General features: G+C 41.5%; 1 protein-coding gene across 4 annotated transcripts in view; it reads left to right on the top strand.

Moving 5' to 3' along the window:
* Window positions 1-27,585, top strand: part of MAD1L1 (mitotic arrest deficient 1 like 1) — a 527,150-nt gene that overhangs the window by 298,606 nt on the left and 200,959 nt on the right. For all 4 annotated transcript variants that reach the window (XM_075830343.1, XM_075830342.1, XM_075830344.1 and 1 more), the window contains exons 14-15: window positions 153-241; window positions 6,186-6,276. In XM_075830343.1, the coding sequence (XP_075686458.1) occupies window positions 153-241; window positions 6,186-6,276 (180 nt within the window). The remainder of the gene's footprint in view (window positions 1-152; window positions 242-6,185; window positions 6,277-27,585) is intronic.

Here is a 27,585-nt window from a genome sequence, read left to right as displayed (position 1 = left end):
CGCCCCTAAAATAGAATAGCAGTCACCTTGAATAAATTATTACACAGTGATTATCGCGAATCAAAAATGCTGCGTTGTTGTCCTTCCTTATTTATTGCTGCCGAGCACTTGCAGTAATATTAATATCTGTCTTATTCTTTTTGTTCCTGTAGTTAACCGCAGAACTTAGTCTCTTCAAGTCTCAGATGGGCACAACGGACCAGAGCACCTCCATCACAGGCGAGGCCATCAACTCTCTTAGGTCAGTTGGAAAACTTTTCAAGTTCAAGAACGGTACTTGTCTCAATTGAGTGTTATGTGGTCTATTCATTCTCTAACGTTTCGATCTATTTTAGTTGATGTATTATTTTGCTACTGTATATCTCTTTTATACTCCTTTGAAGATACAGGTACAAGTTTCCAAGGCCTCTTTCCATGTCGTGTCCCTTTTTTTAAACATCTCAGTTAGGGTAAGCTTTATATTCTGTAAAGGTGCCACAGGTGGTTCATAACTGTGATGATGCCGCACAGAGGTATAACTTGATTCTGCTGGGTTTTCGGTGCAAACTCTGTATTGGTGCGGCCCAACCATCATGTCACAAGGGCCCGGGTGCAACTACATCCTCTGCACCTCCCTATAGTTACCACCTGCCTACAGGATAGTGCTGTTATATCATTATTTAGGCTAAACAAGGAATGGCTATCCCTATATTATCGGAGTCTGTGGCTGAACTTCTGCCATAGATTAAGAGAGGACATGGTCCATTATTGCCTTTAAAGTTTTCGTATTTTTTTTGTTTGTTTAAATCACGATACCCAGGATTTGCAGAACCATTGCATTGCATACCTAGGATGTCATGGATTAATTAAAAAGCAATAATATAATATATTTTTTTGGGGTGACTTTAGGTTAAAGAAAGATTTCAGGAAAATCTGATACTGTGTAATTCCTTGTCTGGGGTCTGAGCGGGCGGTTCTTGACACAGGCATTTTCTCTTTGGTGTACCAGACCCTGCCAGTAGGCATAACACAGTGTATCAGTTTTCCTGGAATGTTCCTTTAAGAACATGTCCAGAATAAAATCAGCAGTGACCAGCAGTGGGAATGGTCAGTAGTAAGAAATCAGGACAAATGGTTCCAAGAGGAAAGCTCAAAGGACTTCAGACTATACATATTATCATCTTGCAATTGTAAATGGGACACATTAAATTCAGATTGTCCCCCTATATGTACATATTTTCCTGCTATTGAGTGCACTCCTCATTATGAAGGTCACGGCATCACCGTCTGGAGCGGCTGTATTCCCTTCCCTATCATTTCATATTTCAGTCACCAGATCATGTCCCTTGACAGGCCAATTGAGATGGTGCCTGTAGCAAGACCAGACTTCTCTATGGAGAAGTAGATTTTATTTTTCCTCCTTTAACTGGTACACCTGTAACCCTGCTGACTGTACTAGACAATACACAAAACAACTTTTTGTGCTTGAGGATAATAAACAAAACTCTGTCGACTTAGAGTTTGAAATGCCACTTGAAGCCCCCCCCCCCCAGTTACTAATGATGCTGTATGCATCATCTCTATTGGCTGCGACTTACCCAAGGGGCCGGACTTTTCAGCCGCGTCACTCTGACGTATTGTATGCCGATTGGTGCTGGCTCCGTGCTGACGCGGCCAGAGGAGGTGGGGCGAAGTCTTTAGGTCTTTTGTTTCCCGGCGCACGCTAGACCAGGTATCTGTGTCTAGTGTATGCCGGGTAACATAACACGGCAGAAATGTGCTGACCGGCAGTTAGAATAATTTAACAAATGTACCCCTGAGGACGCTCCCCTGAGAACATAGGGGCACAGAAACGCGTAGGGAAGTGTTTGTGCTTTAGTGGCTACAAGACCATTACAACATTTGTTGTTATCGCTACGTGGTGTCAGCTGTCCATCATAATATTGAGCCTATGTGCTCTAGACACTTTCATTTTGGCGATCTGATCTGTGTTGCCAACGCCTGTATACAGATCTTTATTTGGCATTAGTGCCCAGCTTTTAATTGAATACTATCAATAAATACATTTTAGACGTTTAGACAGGCAGTGAATACTGAAGACTGTCGTACAATCATCTCTGACAGCTTTCTATGAGCCAAAAATGGAGCGGCACTGATAATAGTATTTTTTTTGTCATCTGCAGACAGACACTTGCTATGTGGTGGAAATTCCTAACATATCTATATCATACATAAACTGTACACTATTTTCATTATTTTTTATTACCCAAAATTTGATCCATGAATATTGGAGTCTCACATTCCAGAAGGTTTCTTTCTCCATTCAGTGTTCATTGATTTTTTTTTTTTGTAATTCTTTAAATCTGCCTTTCTTCGAGGGCCAGTTCCAGGAAGGTGTTGCAACTTGATAAGATCGTGTCCTTCTGCACATCTGTCATGCTACCTCCCTATAAGCACAAATTGGATTTCCTTCATTCTGTAGCTTGTGTGATGGAAAGTGCAGAGAGACAACTTACTTTGTTACCGCAGGGGTAAAAGTCCAGAAAACATTGGAGGCCAAGCTTGATTTTCTCTAATTGTGATTAACGATTGCAGGATACCGCGTCACCCTGGTGACCATAGGTGGGCAGAAAGATTTATACCTGCTTACCAGACACTTTAAAAAAAGCCTTTCAGGTACTAAGACTTCCGTTCAGTTCTATTAAACAGCAACAAAATCGTGGAAAGGAAACAAATTCGACCTTTTAGAGCAGAATTGTAATTTTTTTTTGTTGTAAATAACACTTTGTCTAATTTTTGTCTAGAGGGGTTTAACCCACACCATGCCAGGTCTTTGTATGAGTTATTACTGCTGTGGTTTGGTGTGTTTTGTTTTGTTTTTTTGCCCACCTTCCCAGTATTTTTTTTTTTTTATCAAATTCTCCATCTAATTTTTTTTTTTTACAAAAATCTGATTAATATGTTTATGGTTTGGCACATTTATCTTAATGCCAGTTTGACCTATAGCTGATGACCTTCGCACCTGAATAGCCGCCTTATAGGGTTCTAGGTTTGTTGTTGTTCGCATATGGATTAGCACCGTAAAGTGGAATAAAAACAGCTTGGCGGAAGTCACATCATGTTATCTCTTCTCAATGTGCGATGTCAAGCCGATTTTTCAAAAATATTTAGTTAGTTGAAGAAACGCCTTAATGTTGGTGAGAAATTCTCATGCAAAAGGTGACAGATCTGTACAAAGTCGGTTCTGTAACCGATGATGGTGGTGGGCGGTGTGTGCAGGTATTCACATAAGGATCTGCATTCATTTCTAGGACTGCTTATAAATCAGGTTTCACCACCACATGCAATGTGATCTTAATTTATCCTGTTGTCGCTTGCACTGCGTTGAATTACTGATCACAGGGGTGTAATGAAAAGTTGCCCTAGTAGCAGTTGGGCACAGTACCTCTCTGCCTACATAAGTCAAATTTAAGGACTAGCGGTTTCACCACTGTGCAAGCAAAGTTGTGGCTGCAAGTACCCGAGAGCCTAAACTGATTCTCCATTGAAGCTATTACTTTCACACTCCATTATCGGAAGCTGAATCTGCCCTTATACACTGTATTTCTAGCGCATGATGACAGTCAACATGGATTCAATGGGAGGACTGTTTATTGTAAGGTATTGCAAGAGGAGAGCCTTCATGGTTCTATTGTGTACCACCAATGTCCTAAGCTGTCAAACAGATCTGCTCACCTGCTTAGGCTAAAAAACGTTTTGCCTAAAAAACAAGCTGATGCTGTTTTTGTGGTTTTTTTTCAAAAAATGTTTTGGTTACTAGCCGGCCCACTTTAATGAATCGCCTCTGCAAATCGGTCTGTGAGACTTTAACACTTTGATCCAACCCGAAATAAACTAAATCTGTGCTAAAAGACGACTGATGAATAAACCTTAATGCGAAACGCGCAGGGTGTAGTAAATAATGGGGATCAGATTGCTGACATATGCTTTAGAATTGAGCACAGATTAAATACATACACTGGAAAGAAATATTTGATGCTACAGATGGCATTTGGCACGCTAAAATAGAAGAACCCCATCTGCTGTTTGTTACTACTATGCTCCTTTTTCTTCTTTTTTTTTTTTAACAAAACATTAGAGCACTGCCAGGTATTAATGATCGTTTTATCAGTATCTAAGGTGACAAACTGGAAGAGATTTCCCCAATCTTTCAACGACAAAACCTCAATTACTTCTATTGCTGGAGACGCTCCGATTACTTGAGCACTAGGGTCTCTTACAAATCCTACAGTTCTTGCATCCAAGAGTTTAGGTAATGATGGTTAACCTGACAAATTATGTGGGTCTCAGACTCTATCAGAAAACCACACATTCTGACCTGCTATCCCTAATCTTCAGAGTAAAGGTGGCTGTCTGTCCAGTCAAATATTTATGGCAGAACCTATAGATATCCCATGAATATAGTAGGAAAACCCCTCTAAGTACTGGTTACTGAAGATGGATTCAGGAAATCAGCAGCACAGCCAAATTAGTATCACTAGCAGCAGAGGACAACTTCCCAATGCTGGGTGGTGCACGCAGAAGAAATGTCCCAGGTCCACAGACGACAACTTGTATTCAGTATAAGGGTATGTTCACACGGCAGCGTCCGTTACGGCTGAAATTACGGTGCTGTTTTCAGGAGAAAACAGCACCGTAATTTCAGCCGTAATGGCATGTGCAGGCGTCTTTTGCTGCGTCCGTTACGGACGTAATTGGAGCTGGTTTTCCATGGAGTCCATGTAAAATGGCTCCATTTACGTCTGAAGAAGTGACAGGCACTTCTTTGACGCGGGCGTCTCTTTTACGCGCCGCCTTTTGACAGCGGCGCATAAAAAAAATGACCGTCGGAACAGAACATCGTAAGACCCATTCAAATGAATGGGCAGATGTTTGCCAACGCTTTTGAGCCGCATTTTCGGATGTAATTCGTGGCTAAAACGCCCGAATTAAGTCCATAAATAGTGTGTGTGAACCCAGCCTAAGTAGAAGAAACTGCAGCGCTCAGCGTTGCAACATTTCAACTCCTGTTGGGTCTTTATCAAGCATTGCTGATGAGGGCCACTCCAAAAAAAAAAAAAGAAAGAAAGTCCGACCTGGATTATTAAAAGTTTGGTTTGAAAATGATTTAGCGCACAAAGTAAGGGAACAAGGAGCGCAGGGAGGGCACTCGAGGGCCGCATTCAGCTCCGGCCTCTGCTCGATAGGTCATGCCTTACCGATAGCATGGATATCTTGAAAATTAATGAAACCATGCTGCCATACAAATCACATCTGCAACAAAAGTAACAGCGTGGGCAGGTATGACTGAAACTGATGTAAACAATGAAGAGGTTGCAGGGCTCGCACTCATCCCGTCAAACAGATAATTGTCAGGGTGCAGAGAGACCTCCATTAATCTAATATGAACGGTTTATTCTTAGGACAGGCCATCAAATTTAAAGTCTTAAGCCCAGGGTTTGCACAAATTGATATAAATAAATGACTGGTTATCCTGAATCTTTTTGCATAATCTGCTCAGCTCCTCCTACGCTATAACTTAGTGCCCGCAGATCGGCCAGCATCTTCAACATGACAGGCTCCCTTTTTAAGATTTCAATCCGCCTAAAATTTTGGAACTATTTATGGTATTTTATGGTGAACATTCACTTTACAGTATAAAGAAAAATAAGAAAATGTTGAAAAGTAACAAATGCGCATAAAGTAGAGATTAAATGTAAAAGAAAATTACTTTTATGTAAAGTCAATACAACTCCCTATTAGGTCACCACTATTGATTATCATAATCGGTACAATAATTTTAATAACCTATTTATGGGATTCTAGGAATGGCAAAATATACTTTGGGAATATTAATGCTGAATTTTTTGCCACTTTTTTTCAGCATTTTTTTTTTTTTTTTAGAATTGTCTTTTCTTCTTTTTATGTTTTATACATTAACTCAACTTTTAAACCAAATGTTCATTATCTTCATGGTAAGAGCCGGTTCAATCTGACAAAAGCCTAGTATAAAAGGATCATTTTTATTTTTAGTCTAGTAATGGTAGATAGAAGGAGGGTAACCGTCTTTAAGGAGAGAATTTCAGAAATGGAAATGCCCTGTAGTGGATTATTATTCCAAACATGTCACTTCATATTGTATTCTCCATGCTCTGCTTGTCTTGCAGGTTGAAAATTGAGGAACTTGAAGCCGAACGTGGCCGGTTAGAGGAGGAGAATAAAGTCCTGGAGATGAAGCTGGAGAGACTGAGTCTTCAGGTAAGTTAGGCTGAGGCTTTTGTGCCTTTTGTAATCAGATCCTCTTGACACTCAGGTCTTTGGCCATCAAACGCTGTCATTACTCTCAAATATGAAGTAATGCTGACTGGCAGCTGGAGAAGGAGGTCATACACAAATAATGTTATAATGCTCACGCTCTCTAGAGTCTGCTTACAGCAAGTTACAATGGTGCCTCCTGTCACCAACACTAATTCAAAAATGACTGCTCTGCCTCCGGACTCACACCATGTTTCCCGGCTCATGCCAATAGTTAAATCACCTTTCGTACGCTCTTCAGCCAATTTCTGCACAGAAACCTTCATTTCAAGTCAAAGTGTCCAATGAAGTATTGTCCATGAGTTCAACCTTTGAAAGTTCAACCAGTGCACCCTACGGTGGAGGTTATTTTTATACACTGATTTATTTTATTGTTATGTATGTAGCCCCAGCATATTTTTCAGTGTTGTCTAGAGAATGCACTCACTCCCTGTCCCCTATAGGCTTGCAATCTCATTTCTGAACACTCTTAGTGCGGCCATACACGTGACATAACTAGTCGGCCTAACACTCGTTTGGTCGATAGCTGCAGTATTTCATAAGACTTCACTGTAAACATTTCAATCGGAAGCCCATGCCAGACCACTATAACAGCGACTTATCTCTTGTTGAAATAATAACATACCCAAACCTTTTGTCTTCTGACCTCTTCCTTTGGTGGAGAGTCGGGAGGACATCATACACATTGGCCGATCCTGACCGAATCTGTGGGTTCAGCAAAGTTTTGTCTGTGTATGGCCACATTTAGCCACACACCATCTTGGGCCAATTTATGAAGACTCAAATTGATCGATCAGGATGGTTTTGGAACATGGAAGGAATTTGAAGGGCCTAGAGAAAGCCGTTCTCCAAACACTCTTGTAGATGTTGACCTGGTCAGATTCATATCCTTGCAACCTAAGACACAATCTTTGTGACAATCGAAATAACATTATTGAGATGTGTCTTGTACACCTTCATTTGTTAAAGTGGAGAGGACTGAGTATCTAAGTGATAATGATCCTATGTCAGGAAATCTGCGCTGGGCAGTAGTATCTCGAATTGCCCTAAACACTCATAGAGAATGGTGCTGATCTTCATTTGAAATCGTGGTGCCACTCGTGGTACCCTCAAAATGTCCCTAAAAACCACCCTAACCTGTCTATCCCAATGTGTGTCAGCGTTAGAGTAAATAACTGGCTCCACAGGGAAATGTTACCAGTTCTTGTTGGATATTAGCTTGTTTTAGTCTTCTACTTGAACGGATATTCGGTAACTTGCCTTATAATCGCTGCACTTCTTGATATAGTTTAGAATGAACAATCCGATCTGTTAATAATAAAATTCTTTTATGGACGTGGTTACTCTACAATATATAAAATGGCCATTTTATTATTTCTGGTCAACTACTCTGCCTATTAAAGGGGCCACTGGCATCAGAGGCTGTATACTATGCCTGCATCCAGCTGAAAAGGACATTAGGGAGAAACATGGGTCCCGTGTCATTCAGCTGCTCTTAACTAGCGTCATTGGGAATGTTCTCAGAAGTGCTGAAAAATGACGGACATGGCTCTCCTCGTGATTCTTCTCCTTCATGTCCTTTTCAGTTGGATGCAGACGCCATGTACACCCTCTCCTGACAGCGACACTTAAAACTACTGGAAAGGTACAGAACGTGTTCGACTGCATTTCACTTATTTATGGCTTCAGTCTAAAGTCTTCAGTACCTGAATCTGCAGTTGTGAAGATGATAGTACACACGGAGGCTTCATATAGCCGAAAATCTGTTTCAGATGGATAAGCGGAGAGTGTTACTGTAGCACATTTATAAATGGCTACCATTTTGCTGCCAACCTCTGCCATACATTAAAGATAACATAGGAATATTGTGATCATAGATTGCCTTTAATTGCTCATTTGAACACTCGGGATGAGGGGTCATACTTCTTCATTTATTCAGGAGAGATAATTTTTTGCTTCGTAACCTATCTCATTAATCTGTGCTCCTGTACTTAAAATGATATTCTAATAATCAGCGCTGGTGAGTTCATTGGGATCTTGTTGACGGCCCTCACCATATAATAATTGTATACTGGAATACCTAATGATCTGTGTGGTAGCAGGTGTTTTGCAGTATGGACCATCATTGTCGATCAGTATTTTTGGGGATTAGTTATCATTTTTTAGGATATACCTCTTGTTATCATATCATCCAGTTTTCTGTCTGCTTTGACCAACCCCTTTCTGTTAGAAGGGTCCCCCGATACTAAGCTGATCATAGGATGTCCACCAGCGATCAGATGTAATCTGTGGGGGAACACATTAGCAAGTGTTCCATTGTACTGCAGCGCTACCACAGGGACAATGAAGCATTACACTATTCCTTTTGAATGCATGGACATGTGGCGTTCTGCAGAGCGAAAGACACGCTCTGTAGCAGCTCCCAACTACAGCTAAAAACAAATGAGGGTCCTGCTGAGGGTACCCACGCCTCTATAAAATAGGTTTTCTAAACCAGACAACCCCTTTTTCCTGCAGAAATCTTTCTAAACCTACTTCCTAAAACAATCCTAAAAGCTCAGCATTTCCTCGTTCTTCTTGGACTTCTATACTGAGTACCATATTGCGGGTCACCGGTTATTGATACACAATATGATCAATGCTTGGCCTAGCTTTCTCATTTAAATCAACACATTGTAATATCACAATGCTTGCCTGTGGATTTATGTAGGACTACAGCTCTCAACCTACTACAATATCTTCTCTGAGAGTACAATGCACAAATGATGGTGCAGCTGGGTGTACGGTGCAGCTGGTTGTACGTAGAAGCATGGAAGAACCATCCTAAAAGGATCTGATGCATGCTGGGAACACTCGATTAAACAACCACTGGCAGTAAATGGTATGCAGCCAATGAAACAACATAAAAGTTTTAAAGACAAAGTTTGCTAGTCTCTGTAGTTATAAAAGGAGTCATCTGTGATTACGCAAAAAGGTCTGCCCTTTTTTTTTCCATCAACAGCGCCCCCTTGTCCACAGGCTGTATCTGGTATTGCAGCTCCACATCTTTCAAAATATTAGGGTTGAGCTGCAATATCAGGCACAGCCCATAGACTAAAGTGGCGCTGTTTTTGCCGCAACCCCTGTCAGACCATGCCCTTTGTTGATGGGGTAATGTTACTTTCCCCATAAGCTTCTTTTAGTGAAGCAGCGGGATATCATCTGATCCTGTCCTCGATAACATATACTTTCAATGAGTTTATCTATTCTGGCCAGTCCCAGCTCCTTGCTTTATGTATCAGATAATACCTCGCCGTGTTTAGCATACAGCCATTCTTCATCATCTACCTGTTGTTCAATGCCTTCTCTTTCTCTGTGTAAATAGCTTCATGCCAGGGAAAATGCATGTTTGAAATAACTTCGATTTATGCCATGAATGTGAAATGCGACATTTTTGTAGAAGGATTTTTTTTTTCTCTTCGGTATTATCAGGTAAACACCGGCGCATTGTTAAACTTAATATTGCTCTTTATATCTCATTTCATTGCTGCCGGCTGCTATGCGGTGTTTGTCTGTCGAGACATGTCGGAAAAGCCTCATATAAAGGGTTTATATTTATAGAGAGGACAACATAGAAGGATCTGGATAAGCATCTAACAGATACGTGGCATGGATCTTTAGAATTTGGTTTATTTGTGTAGTCGCTTTTGTATTTCGTGCTTGATAGAAGGTAATAATCCTTTCAGAGACTAGAGATCAGATTATGGGATTGTCAGCTGTTGAATCTTGTTTTCAGAAAATAATCTATTGTTTATATCCGTTTTTTTTGGTTGATGTCTTATTTTTATTGTTTTTTTTATTTTTTCCACATCATAATATATATTCAAAAATTTAGAAAAATTGCAATTTCTACTTCGTTCTCGCTTTAGGCTGACACTTGCTGTCACTTTTCAGCTGGTGCTGTGTACACTGGGGGCAGGGTCAGCAGTCATATCATTAGAGGGCAGAATTACAAAGAATGTTTACACCTCTCCGTTTAAAGCTGGTGGCAGATGATTTAGGACCACATCGTTGACGATAGATGATGACCGCTCCTCCTCCCTCTCTTTCGCAATACTTTTCTCATAGAAGTCAATGAGTTATTTTATTAAAGCTAAATCCCTTGTTGATGGCCGCCCCCAATAATCATGTAAAAAAATATTTTCAGATAATTTGTATAATTATTTTAATATTACGTTTTATTCCAGAAATGCAGTAAATAGTCCTAAATTAGAGGAAATTTTTAAAAAAAAAGTAAGTCTGTATTATTCTTGGTGTTACTGCAAAAACCTTAAAGGTGTAGCACAAGTTTTATATTCCCTTCACCCTGGGAGGAGCTTTCTTCAAAACTCATTACTGCCCCCTAGTGAGTGGTGAAATGTAACTGCACATAACAATGCAAATATGACACTACGGAGTACTGTGTGACAATACCTATAGGTGCTGTGATGGCTGCCATTAATACAAAATACGAAAACTCGGAAGCCTCTGATTAGATTAGACAGATATATGTATGTATCATTTTTTTTTTTTATAGGGGAAGGGCTCGTTAAGATTAACTGCTATTCCATTAGTCATTGTTAGGTTTTTGCTGTGAATAGGAATAGATGAACTCCATTTCCAGCACAAGATCTGGGTGCTGTCACCCTCATTTCCCCTATATTGGCAAGACCGCGGCTTGCTTTTCCCAGGAACAGAGCGCAATAAATCACCGCACGATTTGCCATTTAGACAGAGCAGCAGAATGAGAACATCTTGAAGCTGATCGTTATAGTTTCCACTCTGCAGCACAGATCCTGAATTCAGCTCGAGGAAACAATGAAAGCAACCACTTATTTTTCAATTATGGATAAGGTAATAATGCTGCCCACAACGTGTAATTATACATTTGTTTCATTTACTGTTCATGCTGGCAGAGAATATAGGGCAATGCCATACTCGTAGGAGACTTGAGAGCCTTTTAGTTTAGCCCATCATACTTCTGGCCATTTATCACCGAAGGATTTTTAGATTACGTGGAAGTTTTGTCATTTTTCTTTCATATTTTATTTGTACGGTAGAAGGCTCAATACAAGAGTGGCTTTTAGTAATTAAAGTAAATCTAAAGGGTTGGTTATTTTTTTACTTTTGGGGGTAGTCCTATATACACCTTCTCCCTAACTGCCCTACATTATGAGATATGGCAAGCAGAGTTACTCAAAAATGCTTGCAAGCGCGACAAGAAAACAAGTTAAAATATCTTGGTCAGCGCTTACTACTCGGCTAGGATGATGAATGCTTTGCCCCTTACCCTAACTGAGTTTGGTAGAGGGTCACAGGGAGAGGAATTTTTTTCAGGTAAACCCTATGGATAAAAAAAAAAGTTGGAAATCGCTGGCAATATGGGCATGTATGATGTTGCGATGCTGCCCTTCATCTCCCTTCTTCAACGATGTAGCCAGTGAGTAATTCACTAAAACCTTTCAAAATTCCACATATCTGTTCAGTTTGATCTTATCCTCAAAATGTTGAGGGTCTTGTAGCCCCACAGGCTTTAAAAGGGGCAACAGGCTCCACTGAGATCAACATGTTATCTGTTAAATTAGGATGAATCTAGAGTCTAGAATGGTCCAACAACAGATCAAATCACTATCGGCAGAAAGCAAGGATGGGCAGCTCATCACAAGATTTCTACGCTGCCTTGGGTTATGTAGTTACAGTATTTATCTTACAAGGGGGCGCTGTTGCATTGGTTTCTACGGAAATAAATTTCTTCTGGCAGTGGTCAAAACTGGTACTGCAATTGAGTTATATTTACCAGGAAATATTCACCAAAGTGCAATATAATTTCAATTAGAAATAAGATTTCTGTAACGCCATATGATTGTCTTCATAGGAGAGGATTCTCCCTTTTAAGGTAGGACAAACCTACTTTCCAGAGAGAACTTTCAAAGCACCCGTTTCCAAAAGATCACATATTTAGAGTACAATTGTACTGAAATAGGTTCGACAAATATAAAGTACATGTAAGGAGGTTTTTTCGCATTATCTTGACATACTGGAATGTAATTTGTGTTCAATCTGCTGATAGTGACAATATTATTTCTGTGTATCCCTGACTGTGCTCTGCAGAACAACACCCCGCTGATTTTTTCAAAAGCCTTCTATTGTTAGGCTCCCCAGGGGGCTTAGATGTATCTAGAAGGGGTAAGAACAATCCCGGAGCATAAAAGACTAGTTAAAGTAAAATCTTGGTCTCTGTGGCATGCATTAGATATGCAGCTGATGCAATGCACTCTCCTTCAGAAGCTAGGTGTAAATTAATAATCGTAATTACTGATCTAATATTTAGTATGAGCGCTTTGTTAGTGGCGGGGTTCACACGATGGGACAGGCTTAGGATAGATTTCCATCACATTTTTTGGCCTACGTTTGACGTATGCGCCGGGAAACGCTCCCAATACCGATACCGTTATAGTCTATGGGTGTCGGATGCCATTAGTTGCATCCGTCACCCATAGACTATAATGGCATTCATTTAACGGATACGTCAGGAAAAGCTCATGACATATACATTTAACGGAGGCCTGTGACAGATGCCATATTGTGGCATCTGTAACCCATAGGCTGCCATGTTAAAAAAAAAAAAAAAAAAGAGATGTACACATTTAACATATACTTATTATAAAAGGCTCCACAGGATGGAATAGGATAGTGTACTAGACTGTTCCGTACCTTTTTTTGCGGTATACTGGCTAGAAAAAAATTACCCTGTTTTGACCTGCGTCTGACAATGGAGCCCCATGGACACGCATAGTTGCCAACAGTCCCGAATTTGCCGTGACTGTCGCAAATTCACAGAGACTGTCCCGGCAACTGCTACATTCAATTGTTTCTGTGTCCTCAGGATGCAGATACAATTGAATACTATGGCAGAGCAGGAATCTACTCATTCACTCCTCCTGGAGCGCCGCAATCCTCGGCCAAAGCGTTGCCGATGCCCTGGTCGGGGATTCCGCTCATAGAAGGAGACCCTGACTTTACTGTCCATATAAGGGCAGTGATGTCAGGGCAGGGCACCTCCTGCAGCGGAAAACCCAGCCAGAGCATTGCTGGGGTGGCGCTATCTACAGTGGTAGTATGTGGCATTATCTACAGCAGGGGTTTCAGACATGCGAACCCTGAGACTGTCATCTGCGCCGGCGCTCCTTCATGCCGTCACACAGCCCCTTGTAGCGAGTTTACCCCCCCCAGTAGATAGCGCCCCACGCACCCCACCCTGTTGACAGTGCTACACGCTCCCTCCCTGTAAATAGCTCTATTGGGGCTCACTCTAGGAGTTGAATCCCAAGCCAAAGCATTGTCGACACTTTGGGGGATTCTTCTGCTGGACGAGCCACAGAAGTCCCTGTCCATATATGCACAGTGATGTCAAGGGCTTCCCCAGAGGAGGAGTCCCAGAGCAGACACTATATTAGCGCTCTGCTCCGAGACTCCTCCTCTGGGGAAGCCCCTGACATGGCTGTCCATATATGCATCACTGTCCATATATGGACAGTAATGTCAGGAGCAGAGCAGGAGTCCCAGGCAGAGCGCTAGAAGCGGCGCTGCTCCGGGACTCCCGCTCTGGGGAAGCCCCTGACATCACTGTCCATATATGGACTGTGATGGCAGGGACAGAGCTAGAGTCCCAGGCAGAGTACAAGTAGGGCTGTGTGGCACCATCTACAGGGGGATTGTGTGGCTCTATCTACAGAAGGCACTGTGATATTATCTAAAAAAGGGATGTGTAGCACTATCTACAGAGTGCACTGTGGCACTATCTACAGGGGCCACTGTTTCATTATCTATGGGAAGCAGTGCCTGGCAATAACTACAAGGAGCAGTGTGTGGCAATATCTACTGGGGGCAGTGTGGAGCACCATCTACAGGGGGCACGGAGTGTTGCACTATATATGCTGATTTTTAGGCTACCAGTAGTGGACAGCACATATCACCTATGTAGCCCTACTGATAAAGTGAGACATCGCCTGCCTGTAAACAACCAGATAACGAGAGAAAGAGATACCGGCCACCATAGTATTTGTCAGCCAAACTAGTGCAGACATTTTTGTTAGTTTATTTGTATGCTGAAATTTTGTAAAGCCACGCCCGCCCACTCACTGGTAAACCGCGCCCACCTAAGATGCCACACCCTAAGTGTCCCTGGGAAAAAAATTCAAATGGCAGCTATGGGACACGTTTAGTGGGTACCCCGGGAGCTTTCCAGATGTACGCGCTAAATGCAATGCCAAGACGTGACACTGGTTCAGGACTGTGTATGTATATACCCCCATGACGTTATTGCATGTTTTTTTTCCCTTCTGGGATCTCTGCTTTCAAAACTGCATGTAAAATACAATCGCCCACATTTATTAATAATGGTGTATTTTGCATTAATTAATTTGGAGAGGGTAGCTGGAGAGATATTCCCAATTTATTACATATTGCAGACCTCTTCATAAATCTGGTGCATTTTGAATTGCGTTTATAAGGTTCAAGGTTAGAGTTGGACTAAAGGAGCAAAAAAGCACTTTTGCAGCACAATTTTTTTTTTTTAGTCATGTCGAAAAATAACATTTCGTTTTGTGTCTACATCTCCTATGCAGACCTATGTGTGTCCCTTGTTACAGACTACAAACAATCCTTGTGTGTAGTCTGATTTTGTAGTCGTGTTACTACTCATTTTTATCTGCCTGTAGGTTAGCAAGGGAGTAACACATGACTATAAGATCAGACTACGCAGGGTTGGTATGTAGCCTGTAACCGTAGAGACAAATAGGTCTGCATCAGAACTGTAGACACCAGACAGTAGGAGATGTTTAATCAAGGCTGTTTTGCAAAGTTGCTTCGTTTTTTAATTTGAAATAATTGGTTGCAGAAGTCCACATAGTCTTGTCTAGCAGAATAACATCAATAATATTGTGCTAACTAAGGGTAATGAACAGCCGAGCTAAGCAAATAGCAGAGGTGCACTACATTAACAGCTTAGTGCGCTGTGCCGGTTAGGCTGGTACTGGCTACATCTGTACCTCCATACTGTCACTTTATGTAGACATGGCAGATGATAATCTCTGCGAGTGTCACGACCACTGTGACAAATCTGTTTTCTGACGTATCCAAACAGACACCATTGTTTTTAGTGACTGCCCATTGGTGGTCCAGTCACTAATATTCTTGCCGTCAACAATGCCCGAAAACTTGGCTGACATACTGGATGGTAATGTGAGCGCTCTGTTCACATTACCATTCGGGACGTCAGCTAAGATGGGATGTAAACAGACTCTGAAAATGAAGAAACCACAGTGCCCCGCATTGCTGATGGAAATCTCCAACCAGGGCTTGGTCATTATTTTGAGGTCCCAACATACATTATAGACATAACGGGTACATTTAGGTGGGATTCTCTTTTTAAAGTGTCTCCGTGTTCAGCCCTCTTGACAGTATATTAGATCATCAGAGTATGAAGAATTGGAGTGCTCTTATTTATAGCTGCCTGGGGAAGCCCTGCAAATCCCTCCTCCCAGCATGCACTGCTAATACTGTACACTCTCCATAATATAATTTCTATATAATAGCACAGTTCAGTCTTTATCAGTCTTTGGTTGCACCTTCCCCGGTGTCATGAATTGCTGTGTGTATGACTATATTTATTCCTCATCTGATTTAAATACATTTATATTTGTGTAATAAAAACTCTTCAGACCTTACTAGACGCCACGCTGAGCAGCTTGAATGAGCGGCTCTGTGGTGGCCTTTAGCAATGGGCAGAAACTATGATTTATAAGAAATAAACAGTAATGCAATGGGCAATATGATCTCTCCCTTTTTTTATTTTTGGATTTTATAAAACTGCACATTTTTCCACTTTTTCACACAGGCAAAAGTCCAATCTTCAGAATATAAGAAGTCCTAAATATACAATAGGTATTTACAACATTATAATTGACGTATGCGCTATTTTCTTACCCAAATTTTAATCTCTCCTACAATGTACTTGTATGGGAAATATCCCACTATGAACGTAAATATTTTCTTTACAAATGTGTATAATTGGTACTTTTATTTTTTTTGCTGATCATTTTGTATATTTACATTGGCCAATTATAGTTCGGATCGCAGGAAAATCTATGAAATTTTACAATGACCGTTACATGTAAATTTGCCTTTGGTAATTTATAATTTCCCTGACCCTCAGGCCGGGCTCGCTCTAGTGGTTTTCTGCCATCTCTTTATATTGCGACATGCTGTGTCACGGAATCTGTAAGAAAAATACTTTCGTGTACCTCCACCTAAAATCGAGGGTAAAGTACAAGCGCCATACTACAGATCTGTCGGTGCATGAAGTCTAGAAGAGAGATACATGGCGGTACAGTATGGCTATGGGCACGATCTTTACTACACGGATCCAAATGATGCCATTTGGCCAAGTTCAAACAGGGCAATTTAGTGCAGTTTTTGTATCCACTTAGTGATCTTGACCGAAGTATTGGAGGTCAGTAGCACAGTTGAGTGATGTCACCGGTATGTCTGTCCTTCATCACAGTAGTGCGTTCCAAAAAAAAACAGATAATTCCGCGAATTCACCGTTGTATCTTGGCCTTATATCTTTTGTAAATCTTCGACTTGCGATTTGTGTGTTACATTACTTCAGTTTTAAGGAAGTCGATTTAGATGTCCCCACACTATGTTGTACAGTCTGCATTGGTGACAGATCTGCACTCCTCCACTGAACCGACGTTTCTCCTCTTCGTTTCCGGCCAGTGATGTATTTGTTTTTGTCCATGCTCCAGTCGCTGCATTAACACCAGCATCTCCCCAAGTTTAGTGCTTGAAGAAAGATTGATTAAAATCAGCAACAGTTTGAGTTAATTGGATCCATATGCTTTGAGGAGAAGCTTGACTAGTTAGAAGTTCTCGTAATTGGTTCACAGCTGGTTGGTGAGAGACACAGAACTCCGTTTACTGTTCAGACAAGGGGATCTTTAAAGAGAGTGCACCGGCCTAATTTTTACAAGAGTCTTAGGCTGAGTTCGCACATCGCGTTTAAAACACGTTTTCTGTCTGTGATCGCTGCAGGAAACACATTTTGACCGCGACGTGTGAACCCAGCCTCAGTGGCACGGCAATCACAATTCATATTTACCATGTAAAATGATTGACCATTGATGGAAATGTGCAGCATTAAAGCAGGGGTGCACAACCTTTTCTGCTCTGAGGGCCACATTGTCAGATTAAACCACCCCCAAAGGCCACAGTAAAACTTAAAGGGATATTCCCATTTAGACATTTATGGCATAACGACAGTTTGTCATAAAGGCCTATCGTGGAGGTTCCACGACTTGGACTTCTATCCATCGGAAGAATGGGGGTCCCCTGCTTTTCCATTGGGCACTCCAGAGAGGAGGCCCCCACGCATATGTATTTCTCTATTGTAGTTTCTAGAAGTTGGGGACGTTGGCCAAATGTCTTACAACTTTAATAAATAACATTGCATGCTTGGACAGCTCTGTTGTGCCCCCCACATAAAAGTGCCAGCCACACAGACATTCCCTCTCCATAAGACTTCCTGTCACAGTTCCTCACCGACTGTGCCAGCCACACAGTGCCCCACCATGACTGTGCCCCCCACACAGTGCCCCCATTTTTGCCAGCTACTCCATTAGTACTTATCTGCTCCTGCACTGTTTTTCACTACTCTTTTCTCTTTCATAAAAAATGTGAGGAGCCACCAAAATCGCTGCACAGAATAACATCACAGGCCGCAGGAAGGTTCAGTTTTACGCTCAAATATGTTATTTTTGGGTACATTATAGAGTACCTGCATCTTTTAAAAGATGCGTTATATCTTTTTCAAATTAGCATTCCCTCAGTGATATACACACTATAAGGCTAAAAGTATATGTACACCCCTCCTAATTATTGAGTTTAGGTATTTCAGCCACATCTATCGAAAATTGGTAGATCAAATCAAGCACACAGCCATGCAATATCTATTGATCAATATTTCTAGTATGGGTCATGCTGAAGAGGTCAGTGGCTTTAAATGTGGCACTGTTTCTCCTAGATGTGCCCTGGTCACCTTTAAGTTCTATTATTGTGAAGTGGAAACGTCTAGGAGTAACAGCTCAGCTATAAGGTAGACCACTCCAACGCAAAGACCTGGGCCACCGAGTTCTAAAGCACGTGGCGCGTAAATATCTCCCATCCTCTGTTCTATCACTCAATACAGGGATCCAAACTGCCTCTGGAAGTGACATCAGCACCAGAACTGTACATCCGGAGCCTAATAAAAAGGGCTGGATGCTGTACAATAGCCTAAGATCACCATGCACAATGATAAGCATCAGCTGGAGTGGTGTAAAGCACGCCACCACTCGAGTCTGGAGCAGCGTGTTCCCTGGAGTGAATAATAACCTCTCACTATCTGGCAGTCTGATGGACAAATCTGTGTTTGGCGGATGCCCGGAGAACGTTACCTAATGTTAGTGACTACTTACATTTTGTGGAGGAGGAATAATGGTCTGGGCCAGTTTTTCAGGTTTTGGCCCCTTATTTTTAGTGAAGCGTTAATGCTACAGCACACAGTCAGTTGGAAACTTCCAGTTTGTGGCATCAGTTTTGGTAAAGCCCTCTCCTGTTCCTCCATGACTGTGTCCCTGTGCACAAAACAAGGTCAATAAAGGTACGGGATAAGTTTGGTGTGGAGGAACTGCACAGATCCCGGACCTCAACCCCATCCAATACCTTTGGGATGAATTTAAATGCCGATTGTGAGCCAGGCCCCCTCGTCCAACATCCGTGTCTGACCTCACAAATGCCCTTTTGATTGGGCTGAAATTCCCACAGAAACACTCCAAATTTTTGTGGAAAGTCGTCCTAAGAGTTGAGGCTGTTATACCCGCAAAATATCATATTAACGGCCATGGTTTTGGAATAGAATGTCCAACAAGAAAATTTAGGTGTGATGGTCAGGTGTGCGCATACTTTTCTCCATATAGTGTATGTATTCTGTAAACATTCCCCTTCCTACTAATACTACACTGAGGCAGTCATTTCTTCCTACCCTCCCTCATCACTATAGGCTGTAATGGCTCCTCTGTCCACTACTCCTCCCTGGTGCTTCCGCAGTGTCACATACTGATGCAGAAGGACGCAGTCACAGGGAGAAACCCTTTTGGGTGCAAAATACAGGTGCGGAAAAGAGGGGAAGGCCATATGCAGACTGCGCTCTGCTGCTGTGTTTACTTGCAGCGGACTCATCTGTTGGTGCTTTCTCGGAGAGAGAGTATTTTTTTGTAATGTAATTTAAAAGCCCTCTTTTTTTCTGAAAGGGATTGTTTCGCGAAGACCATACCAGAAAATATGCCGTATTAGGACATATGGACGTCATAGAGGGGACCTCCATCTATGTGCCCAGAGCCGTCCATGTATTACATGAATGACATTCATTTCACTTGCCTCCATATACTACTGCATTTTCCCTGCAGCTGCTGCTTCAAGGGAAATATCGGGCTAGCTGTGGCTTCCCCAAGAAAAATCAGCAGTTTGCCGGGAGTGCAGTGAGTCGATTTGGGTGGCTCTATTCTGAAATGAGTTGTCTCTGTTAAGACACTAATGAAAATGTCAGTACATGTGGCGTGATAAAAGAAGATTCTGTCTGCTGCACAAGAGACTTCCTCTCTATTCTACACAGGATTGTTTTCGATCCCTCCTACTCAGGCAGCAGAAAGCATGGGAGATGTCAACAGAAATCATGCCGTTTCAGGAAAGAAGAAAGCAAAACATGAAGCGAAATGTGCAGGATTAAGAAAATTCGTAAGCTGTGTGCTACCTGTATTCAGAGAGCGGAGACAACGGTTTATTAATAGGCAGTCTGTGATGTGGAGCATGCTATTTCAGTCGGTGTCATTGTGTTTTAACCTCTACTTATCTGCTGTTTCCAAGAGACATCATTATACATAAGTTCTCTCTCTGTCCTTACTTCCTAGACTCAACATCCCTAACACCCTCCAGCATGGACTGTTCTGCTAAACACCAGGAGCAGAACTTGACTTTTTCAGAATCTGCAGGGGATTCTTACTATCTACTTGGGATCTGTGCATGACCTTTTTGAAAGCTTCCTCTGCACTACCGTCAATGTATCATTCATTCTTTATTGTACGCACACGATTCCGTAACAGAACGGCGAGAACGTTCTTGGAAAATAGAAATCCGAGCTGTGCGTTGTGGTTTCAGTACATAATCAGGAGCAGTGCAGTGCATCTATTACATTCCCTAATGTAATGGATCTTAACCATAGAACCCAGGTCACCGAGACTTATGCTTTTAAGTGGGGAAAATACATTATTTATAAGAAATGTTTTTTATCTTAATTGGACAGTAAAAATGGAATCACTCATGTGGAAGATAAAATAGCCCTTTTCTATTATAATTTACCAACATATTTCACAGTGCGGCAATTTGTCAAAGTAAGTAAAATTTAAGTATGACCAGAGGGCTGTATTTACTGTGGATTACTTGGGTACATGGCAAAGCTATTAAGTTTAAAAGGTATATAAAAAATAAAATAAAAAATTAAACAAATTTGCAAACCGTCTAAATTTGAAAAAGAACTGTTTGGTGTATGCAGCTCCTATGCAGACCTATGTCTGTCCATGTTTCCGGACTACAGACATACATTGTGTGTAGTCTAATACTGCAATCACACTCCCTTTAATCTGGGCCCTACTACTTGCTAACCTACCAAATTTAGGGTTAGTGTCTAGTCTGTAACTATGGAAACACACAAGAGCTGTAAACACAAAACGGTAGAATATTTTTACTCCATTAGAGGCCCCGTTGTTTTATATCCCCCCTATAAAGCAGAGACTACATTTACCTAAGTTGTGTACAACTGCTCACTTAGGATATATTTTGCAATATAACAAACTAAAAGATATAAAGGTTAAAGGAACACTCCAGGCAATACTGATACATTTTGTGTTATACTTCGATACCTAGTGCAGGGGGTGGTGTACTATGAAGTACTCTTTGGAGTCCTGTAAATTTGTGTCATGCACCGCTCCTCACTCCCTGCACTAGGCATCACTGTATGTTTTATCTGGAGCGTTCCTTTAAAAAGTAACCCGGAGCTTCATAGTATTTCTTATTACCCTGTGATTTTATAGGATCTTGTTCCTTCTGATGCTTTACTCTTGCACTCTGTGATTTCACCGATCTCATTTCTCCTCTTCAAGTCGTGACACACTTGCAGCCCAGTCATTTCTAACAATGTCACGTAAGTTTGTGCCTGCTACAAAGTCAACTCACTCATCTCCTGCTGCTGTGACCATTCCTATGACCTTATTGGCTCCAGTTTTTCCTTTCCCCGCCACCTTCATGACACCACCCGGCAGGCAATTCATGTGATCCCTACCCCTTACAAGATCAGACCACTCCTATCATGTTGCTGTCAGTATTCTGATGAATAGATTTGACTACAGTTTTTTTTTTTGCTGAGGACATCCTGAAAACGCAAGAGATGAAAAAAGAAGGCAGTAAAATATTTGGAGAGCAAATCAACCTTTCAGCATGAAATAATCAAAGGAAAATTGTATGTTGTATTTAGGATGCACCACGTCCTGTACTGCAGTCACATCCGAAGCTGCATTCAGAATTCTACAGGTTAATTACAAAATGTTAACATCCATACCTCCTAACAGCTGAACTCAACAGCAACCTGAATGCAACGTGATAGACATATGCTCTCCATATTCCTACAGTGCTTGCCCAGCAGACCATGTCTTGTGCAGACACTGAACCAGCAGGTACTGCAGTGATATGTGAGCTACAATGGCCTAACAGGTATTGAGTAGAATTTTGAATCCAGCGCTAGAGGAACTTGCGATGTAATTCAAGGTCGGTATAAGTAAAAGCAAGGTTATATGACCATATATACATATATTAACTCACACTATAAAAAGTGACATTTGATAAAACTAGAGGCCTCTTTACCTTATTACAGCTGAAGACATATCATAGAATAATTGGTTCGATCTTCACACCGTAGCTTTATGGATGCGAAGAAAAATTGGTTTTCGGGACACAGGGGAAGTGGATTGAATTGGTTAGCTACCCCTGAATGTCAGAACAACTCCCTGTACTCAGAATCCCATTACAAACGTGCACATTGTATGTGGCTTTACTTATAGCATAGTCTGAAATCTCCATACTGGCTATAAAGAATAAACTTCTCATGTTATGAAGTCAGTCCCTTGTCATTGAATTTATTTTGCCATTTCTTTCTCTTTTCTCTCTCTCTCTCCCTCACTTTCTTTTTATGTATAAATATGTTTTCTTACTCTTTCTATAGTCTCTCTCTCTCTCTCTCTCTCCTATACTATCTCTCACCAATCTCACACTCTCTCTACCTTTTCTATTTTCTCGCTCTCTATTCTCGCTCTGTCCCTTTTTTCTTGTTCTCTCTTTTCTCTCTCTCCCTCTTTTTTTACTTCTCGCCTTTCTTCTCTGCTCTCCTTACTTCTCTTTTCTCCTCTCCTCTCTTCTCTGCTTTCCCCTCTCTTCTCTGCTCTCTCTTCTCTCCTCCTTTCTCTTCTCTCCTCCTCGCTCTTCTCTCCTCCTCGCTCTTCTCTCCTCCTCGCTCTTTTCTCCTCCTCGCTCTTTTCTCCTCCTCGCTCTTTTCTCCTCCTCGCTCTTTTCTCCTCCTCGCTCTTCTCTCCTCCTCGCTCTTCTCTCCTCCTCGCTCTTCTCTCCTCCTCGCTCTTCTCTCCTCCTCGCTCTTCTCTCCTCCTCGCTCTTCTCTCCTCCTCGCTCTTCTCTCCTCCTCGCTCTTCTCTCCTCCTCGCTCTTCTCTCCTCCTCGCTCTTCTCTCCTCCTCGCTCTTCTCTCCTCCTCGCTCTTCTCTCCTCCTCGCTCTTCTCTCCTCCTCGCTCTTCTCTCCTCCTCGCTCTTCTCTCCTCCTCGCTCTTCTCTCCTCCTCGCTCTTCTCTCCTCCTCGCTCTTCTCTCCTCCTCGCTCTTCTCTCCTCCTCGCTCTTCTCTCCTCCTCGCTCTTCTCTCCTCCTCGCTCTTCTCTCCTCCTCGCTCTTCTCTCCTCCTCGCTCTTTTCTCCTCCTCGCTCTTCTCTCCTCCTCGCTCTTTTCTCCTCCTCGCTCTTTTCTCCTCCTCGCTCTTTTCTCCTCCTCGCTCTTTTCTCCTCCTCGCTCTTCTCTCCTCCTCGCTCTTCTCTCCTCCTCGCTCTTCTCTCCTCCTCGCTCTTCTCTCCTCCTCGCACTTCTCTCCTCCTCGCACTTCTCTCCTCCTCGCACTTCTCTCCTCCTCGCACTTCTCTCCTCCTCGCTCTCTCTCCTCCTCGCTCTCTCTCTTCTCTTTTTTCTCCTCTTTTCTCTCTTCTCCGCTCCTCTCCTCTCTATTTGATTTTCTCTTTGTATTATTTTTTCCTCCTCTTCTCTCTATGTTCTCTTTTCTTAATGCATTTTCTTTATACTGTAAATTGTTATTGGATGGTAACACTAATTGTTGTTTTGTAAAACCTAATTGAGCTTATAGAACTATTTAACTTTTTTTTTTAAATAAAAAAAAATGTTTTGGTAGCTCTGAAATTTATGAGATATCGAAGAAATATTAAACATTTTATTGAATCAATTTTTCAAACTAGCAAGTAAAATTTTCATTCATTCACAGTCATAGCCTCTGCTTTGAGCGGCCAGTCTTGATGTTTCCCTACTTGCACATGGAGAGAGTTGTGAGAAGAGTAATGAAACAAATTATAGCATTTGAGCCGCCAATTTCAACCAGGAGAACAGAAATTTTCACAGGACTAAAATACACTTCAAAGCCACATGCACATGTACAGAAGCGAAAGACACCTCTGCGTGTCTTCATATAGAACAGATCCAAATGGGAAAGAAATAAGACTGGATATCGTTGCGCTGCCTAATTGAAGAGGGCAATTGGAGATAAAGGCAAAGTCATGTTATTTCGAAAAAACTGTGTATTTTGGACCTTACCCAAACCTGCAGGACCAATGTGAGAAGGGGTCGGATGTACCCTGAGGATTTTCATCTCATTACCACTTCTTCACCTTATTAATGTTCTTACCCCAGTGACCTGGTGGACAATTGAAAATATGGATGAATTTTCCAAATTAAAAGAATGGATTTCCATTCCAATAAGGAGGATCTTGAAAAGTAATCAAGAGTCAATCAATACAGTAATGAATAAAATGGAGATGCAGACTTTAGTTGTGTAGATTAGAAGGTGTAATACACTTAATTTTATAGTAGATCTGTTTGCATTTATTCATTGGACTGCCATTTAGCGGTGTCTATATTCATCTTATGCCTGTCTGTCATTGGAGAATTATACCCAAAAACGAAAAAATCCAGTAATCTTGAATCTCAAACGGTCAGCTTTTTTTCTGATAAAGTAGCGCCACTTGTGTCCATGGGGTGTTTCTGGTATTGCTGTTTAATTGAGTGGGGCTGAGCTTCAATGTCCGACATGGTCCATGGTTAATGGTAGCGCTGTTTTAAAAAAAAAAATTAAAGATTCCAATTATCTTTTGGGTATAATTTAAAACTGGGGCCAGTCTATTGGGTTGTGCGTTTCTAGGCTACATGTCAATGATAGTTGACTTATTAATTCCAGTTAAATTCTCATAAGCGACCCTTCGTATGTAACTGCAGTGTGTTCTGTAAGAATTATGTGCACATTCATAGCCTAATTCCCGATTTCTTATCAAACTCGTCTCCCCCACCCCAAAAAAAGTATACAAAGATAGCTCCATATTGATAGCTCTTTATTATGGCAGGGTATTTTCCATAAACTGATCTTATAAGAAATCCAATGACGACATTATTTTTGAAATGTAATAATTCGAGATGGCCAATCAGGCTGTTTATTGGTCTGTGTATGACCATCTATCAAGCACTCTTAGGCCTGTTACCCATGTAGCGTTAATGCTGCGGAATTTCCACAACGGAATTCTGTGCAGAAATTCCGCGCCATTTACAGTAGTTGCAAAGTGAATGAGATTTTAACAAATCTCATGCACGTGCTGCAGAAAAAAAATCTACTGCGAAAACGTTCATAACTTGGCATGCGGTGCGGATTTTAAACCTGCAGCACGTTAATTTATTCTTTGGAGTCGTTTCTCCTCTGTTGCAGGTTTTCCCCGTTGAATTCAATGGGGATGTAAAACCCGCAACAAATAGCCCAGTGTTGCAACCTTTGAGGCTTAAATGGTGTGATTCCGCCACAAAAATCGCAAATAAAGGAAAAAAAAAAGTTAATTAAAATGAATAAAAAAAGTTAATACTTACATCCCAGCCGTTTTCATAGCGACCCTTTCTTCTGTTCTCCGTCCAGGCTGGCCTCCTGGGATGATGCTTCATCCCATGTGACTGCTGCAGCCAATCACAGGCTGCAGCATTCACATTTTGGTGGTTTTTCGGCCGGAATTCGCTGCTGGTTCTAGGTTGGACACACTGCGTACTTTTGTGCAGCTTATGCGACCCGTGGGAACCCAGCCTTAAAGGAAATTTTTGGAAAATGCTAGAACAGCTTCTTGATCTTCTGTACATCAGGGATCTCCATCCTGTGGCTCTCCAGCTAGTGTGAATCTAAAACTTGGAGACCACTGATGTTCCTCCTATTCTGATCGAAAAGTGTAGGATTGGACTGTATCGGCTCAGCAGGGGTCTACCAACCGGGAGATGGCTTTCTAATCATAGATGTTGGGGAGACGTTAAAGCAATCATGGCCATCAAATTTGCGTACAACTTTGTCCGTCAGTGCTCCAATCATATAATCTGTAGCTTCGATTACCAATTTACATTTGATCAAATTATTTTGCATATGAAAGCTTTGTGCATTTTAACAATAATTTATCTTTTCAACATCTATGTTCTCAATAAAAGTTCCTTGACAAATAAATGTTTTTTCTAATATCGTGTGTCATTCATTTGGAACCAGCTCAATCTCTCTTTGCTCAATCTCTGTAACGTGGCTGGAAATGACTGTGCGGCGGATCAGGCAATTGTGAATTTTTGCTTTTAAGCTTCCTTTACTCCAGAGAAAACCCTGTATAATTTCCCTTTATCTCCAAATCTCCTTTCTTTGCTCCTGTCTTTGAACTGTAAATGAAGATAGGACATTTCGTATTTAAGAAAAGCCTTTTTTTTTTTTTTTCCTACTCTCTGAACTTTCCCTCTTGCTGCCAGGCCTGTACCATTCAGCCTGGGCACAAAGCATCAGAATTCCAAAATGCAACATCAGATAAGAATTTGCCTTGGAGTTTCACAGCAAACGCAGAATAAAATTATCATTAATGGTTTTCAGTGGCGGCTGCCAGGTAATTGAATTTATGAGCACAAAGGGGGTGAGTTGGAGGTATGTGGAAAATACAAAATATTGTACATCATTTTTGAGATTTTTTATTTTTTTTTTATAAAAGTTCTCAAAGTACATTGCAAACTCAAATATTTCAATACCCCCGTGACTTCATACATCTAACAGATGCTCAGGATTGATAGTCAAAGTAATTAAGCTGCTGAATGTATTCCACATTTGTAGAAAGACAAACTCTTCTTCGTCTTTGTGCTGCACGGGTATTGTGGCTTCCGGCTTCGTGCCACCTGCCAAATGAGGAACGTGTTCTCTACAAGAGGGCACAGAATGGTAGTGTTGAAGGGCAGCACTAGCGGGGGGGATGGATATTGATATAGTGATGAGCTCTTACTCAAACAAGTGGAACATGACAGGTACTTTTCGACCCGAGAGCTGCTGTGAGAATAGATGTGTCGTTATTGTAGGAGAATAAGGATGGCTACATCAAATAAATCAGGATCTGGAGATAATCTAGTGGATGTCAGAATCCCTGAAATCTCTGTTCTTAGAGAAAAAAAATATATTGGGCTAGTAGGGTAAGTTCACACGTAGCGTAAATACGGCAGATTTTCTGCAACGGCTTTAATTGTGGAAAATCCGCAACGTAATACCGTAGCAGCAGAGTGAATGAGATTTGATCAAATCTTATGTACACGTTGTGTAAAAAACATGCCGAAAAAACGCTCATAAATTGACCTGCCGTGCAGTTTTTCAATCCGCAGCATGTCAATTTATGTTTTGGAATCGCTGGATTTCTGTTGCGAGTTTTCCCCATTGAATTCAATGGAAGGTAAACCTGCAACAAATCGCAACTCAGAAAAAAAAC

This window comes from Rhinoderma darwinii, chromosome 6 (assembly GCF_050947455.1).
Source record: "Rhinoderma darwinii isolate aRhiDar2 chromosome 6, aRhiDar2.hap1, whole genome shotgun sequence".
Taxonomy (NCBI): domain Eukaryota; kingdom Metazoa; phylum Chordata; class Amphibia; order Anura; family Rhinodermatidae; genus Rhinoderma; species Rhinoderma darwinii.
Note: the sequence above shows the minus strand (reverse complement) of the source record. Positions and strands in the feature narration are given on the sequence as shown.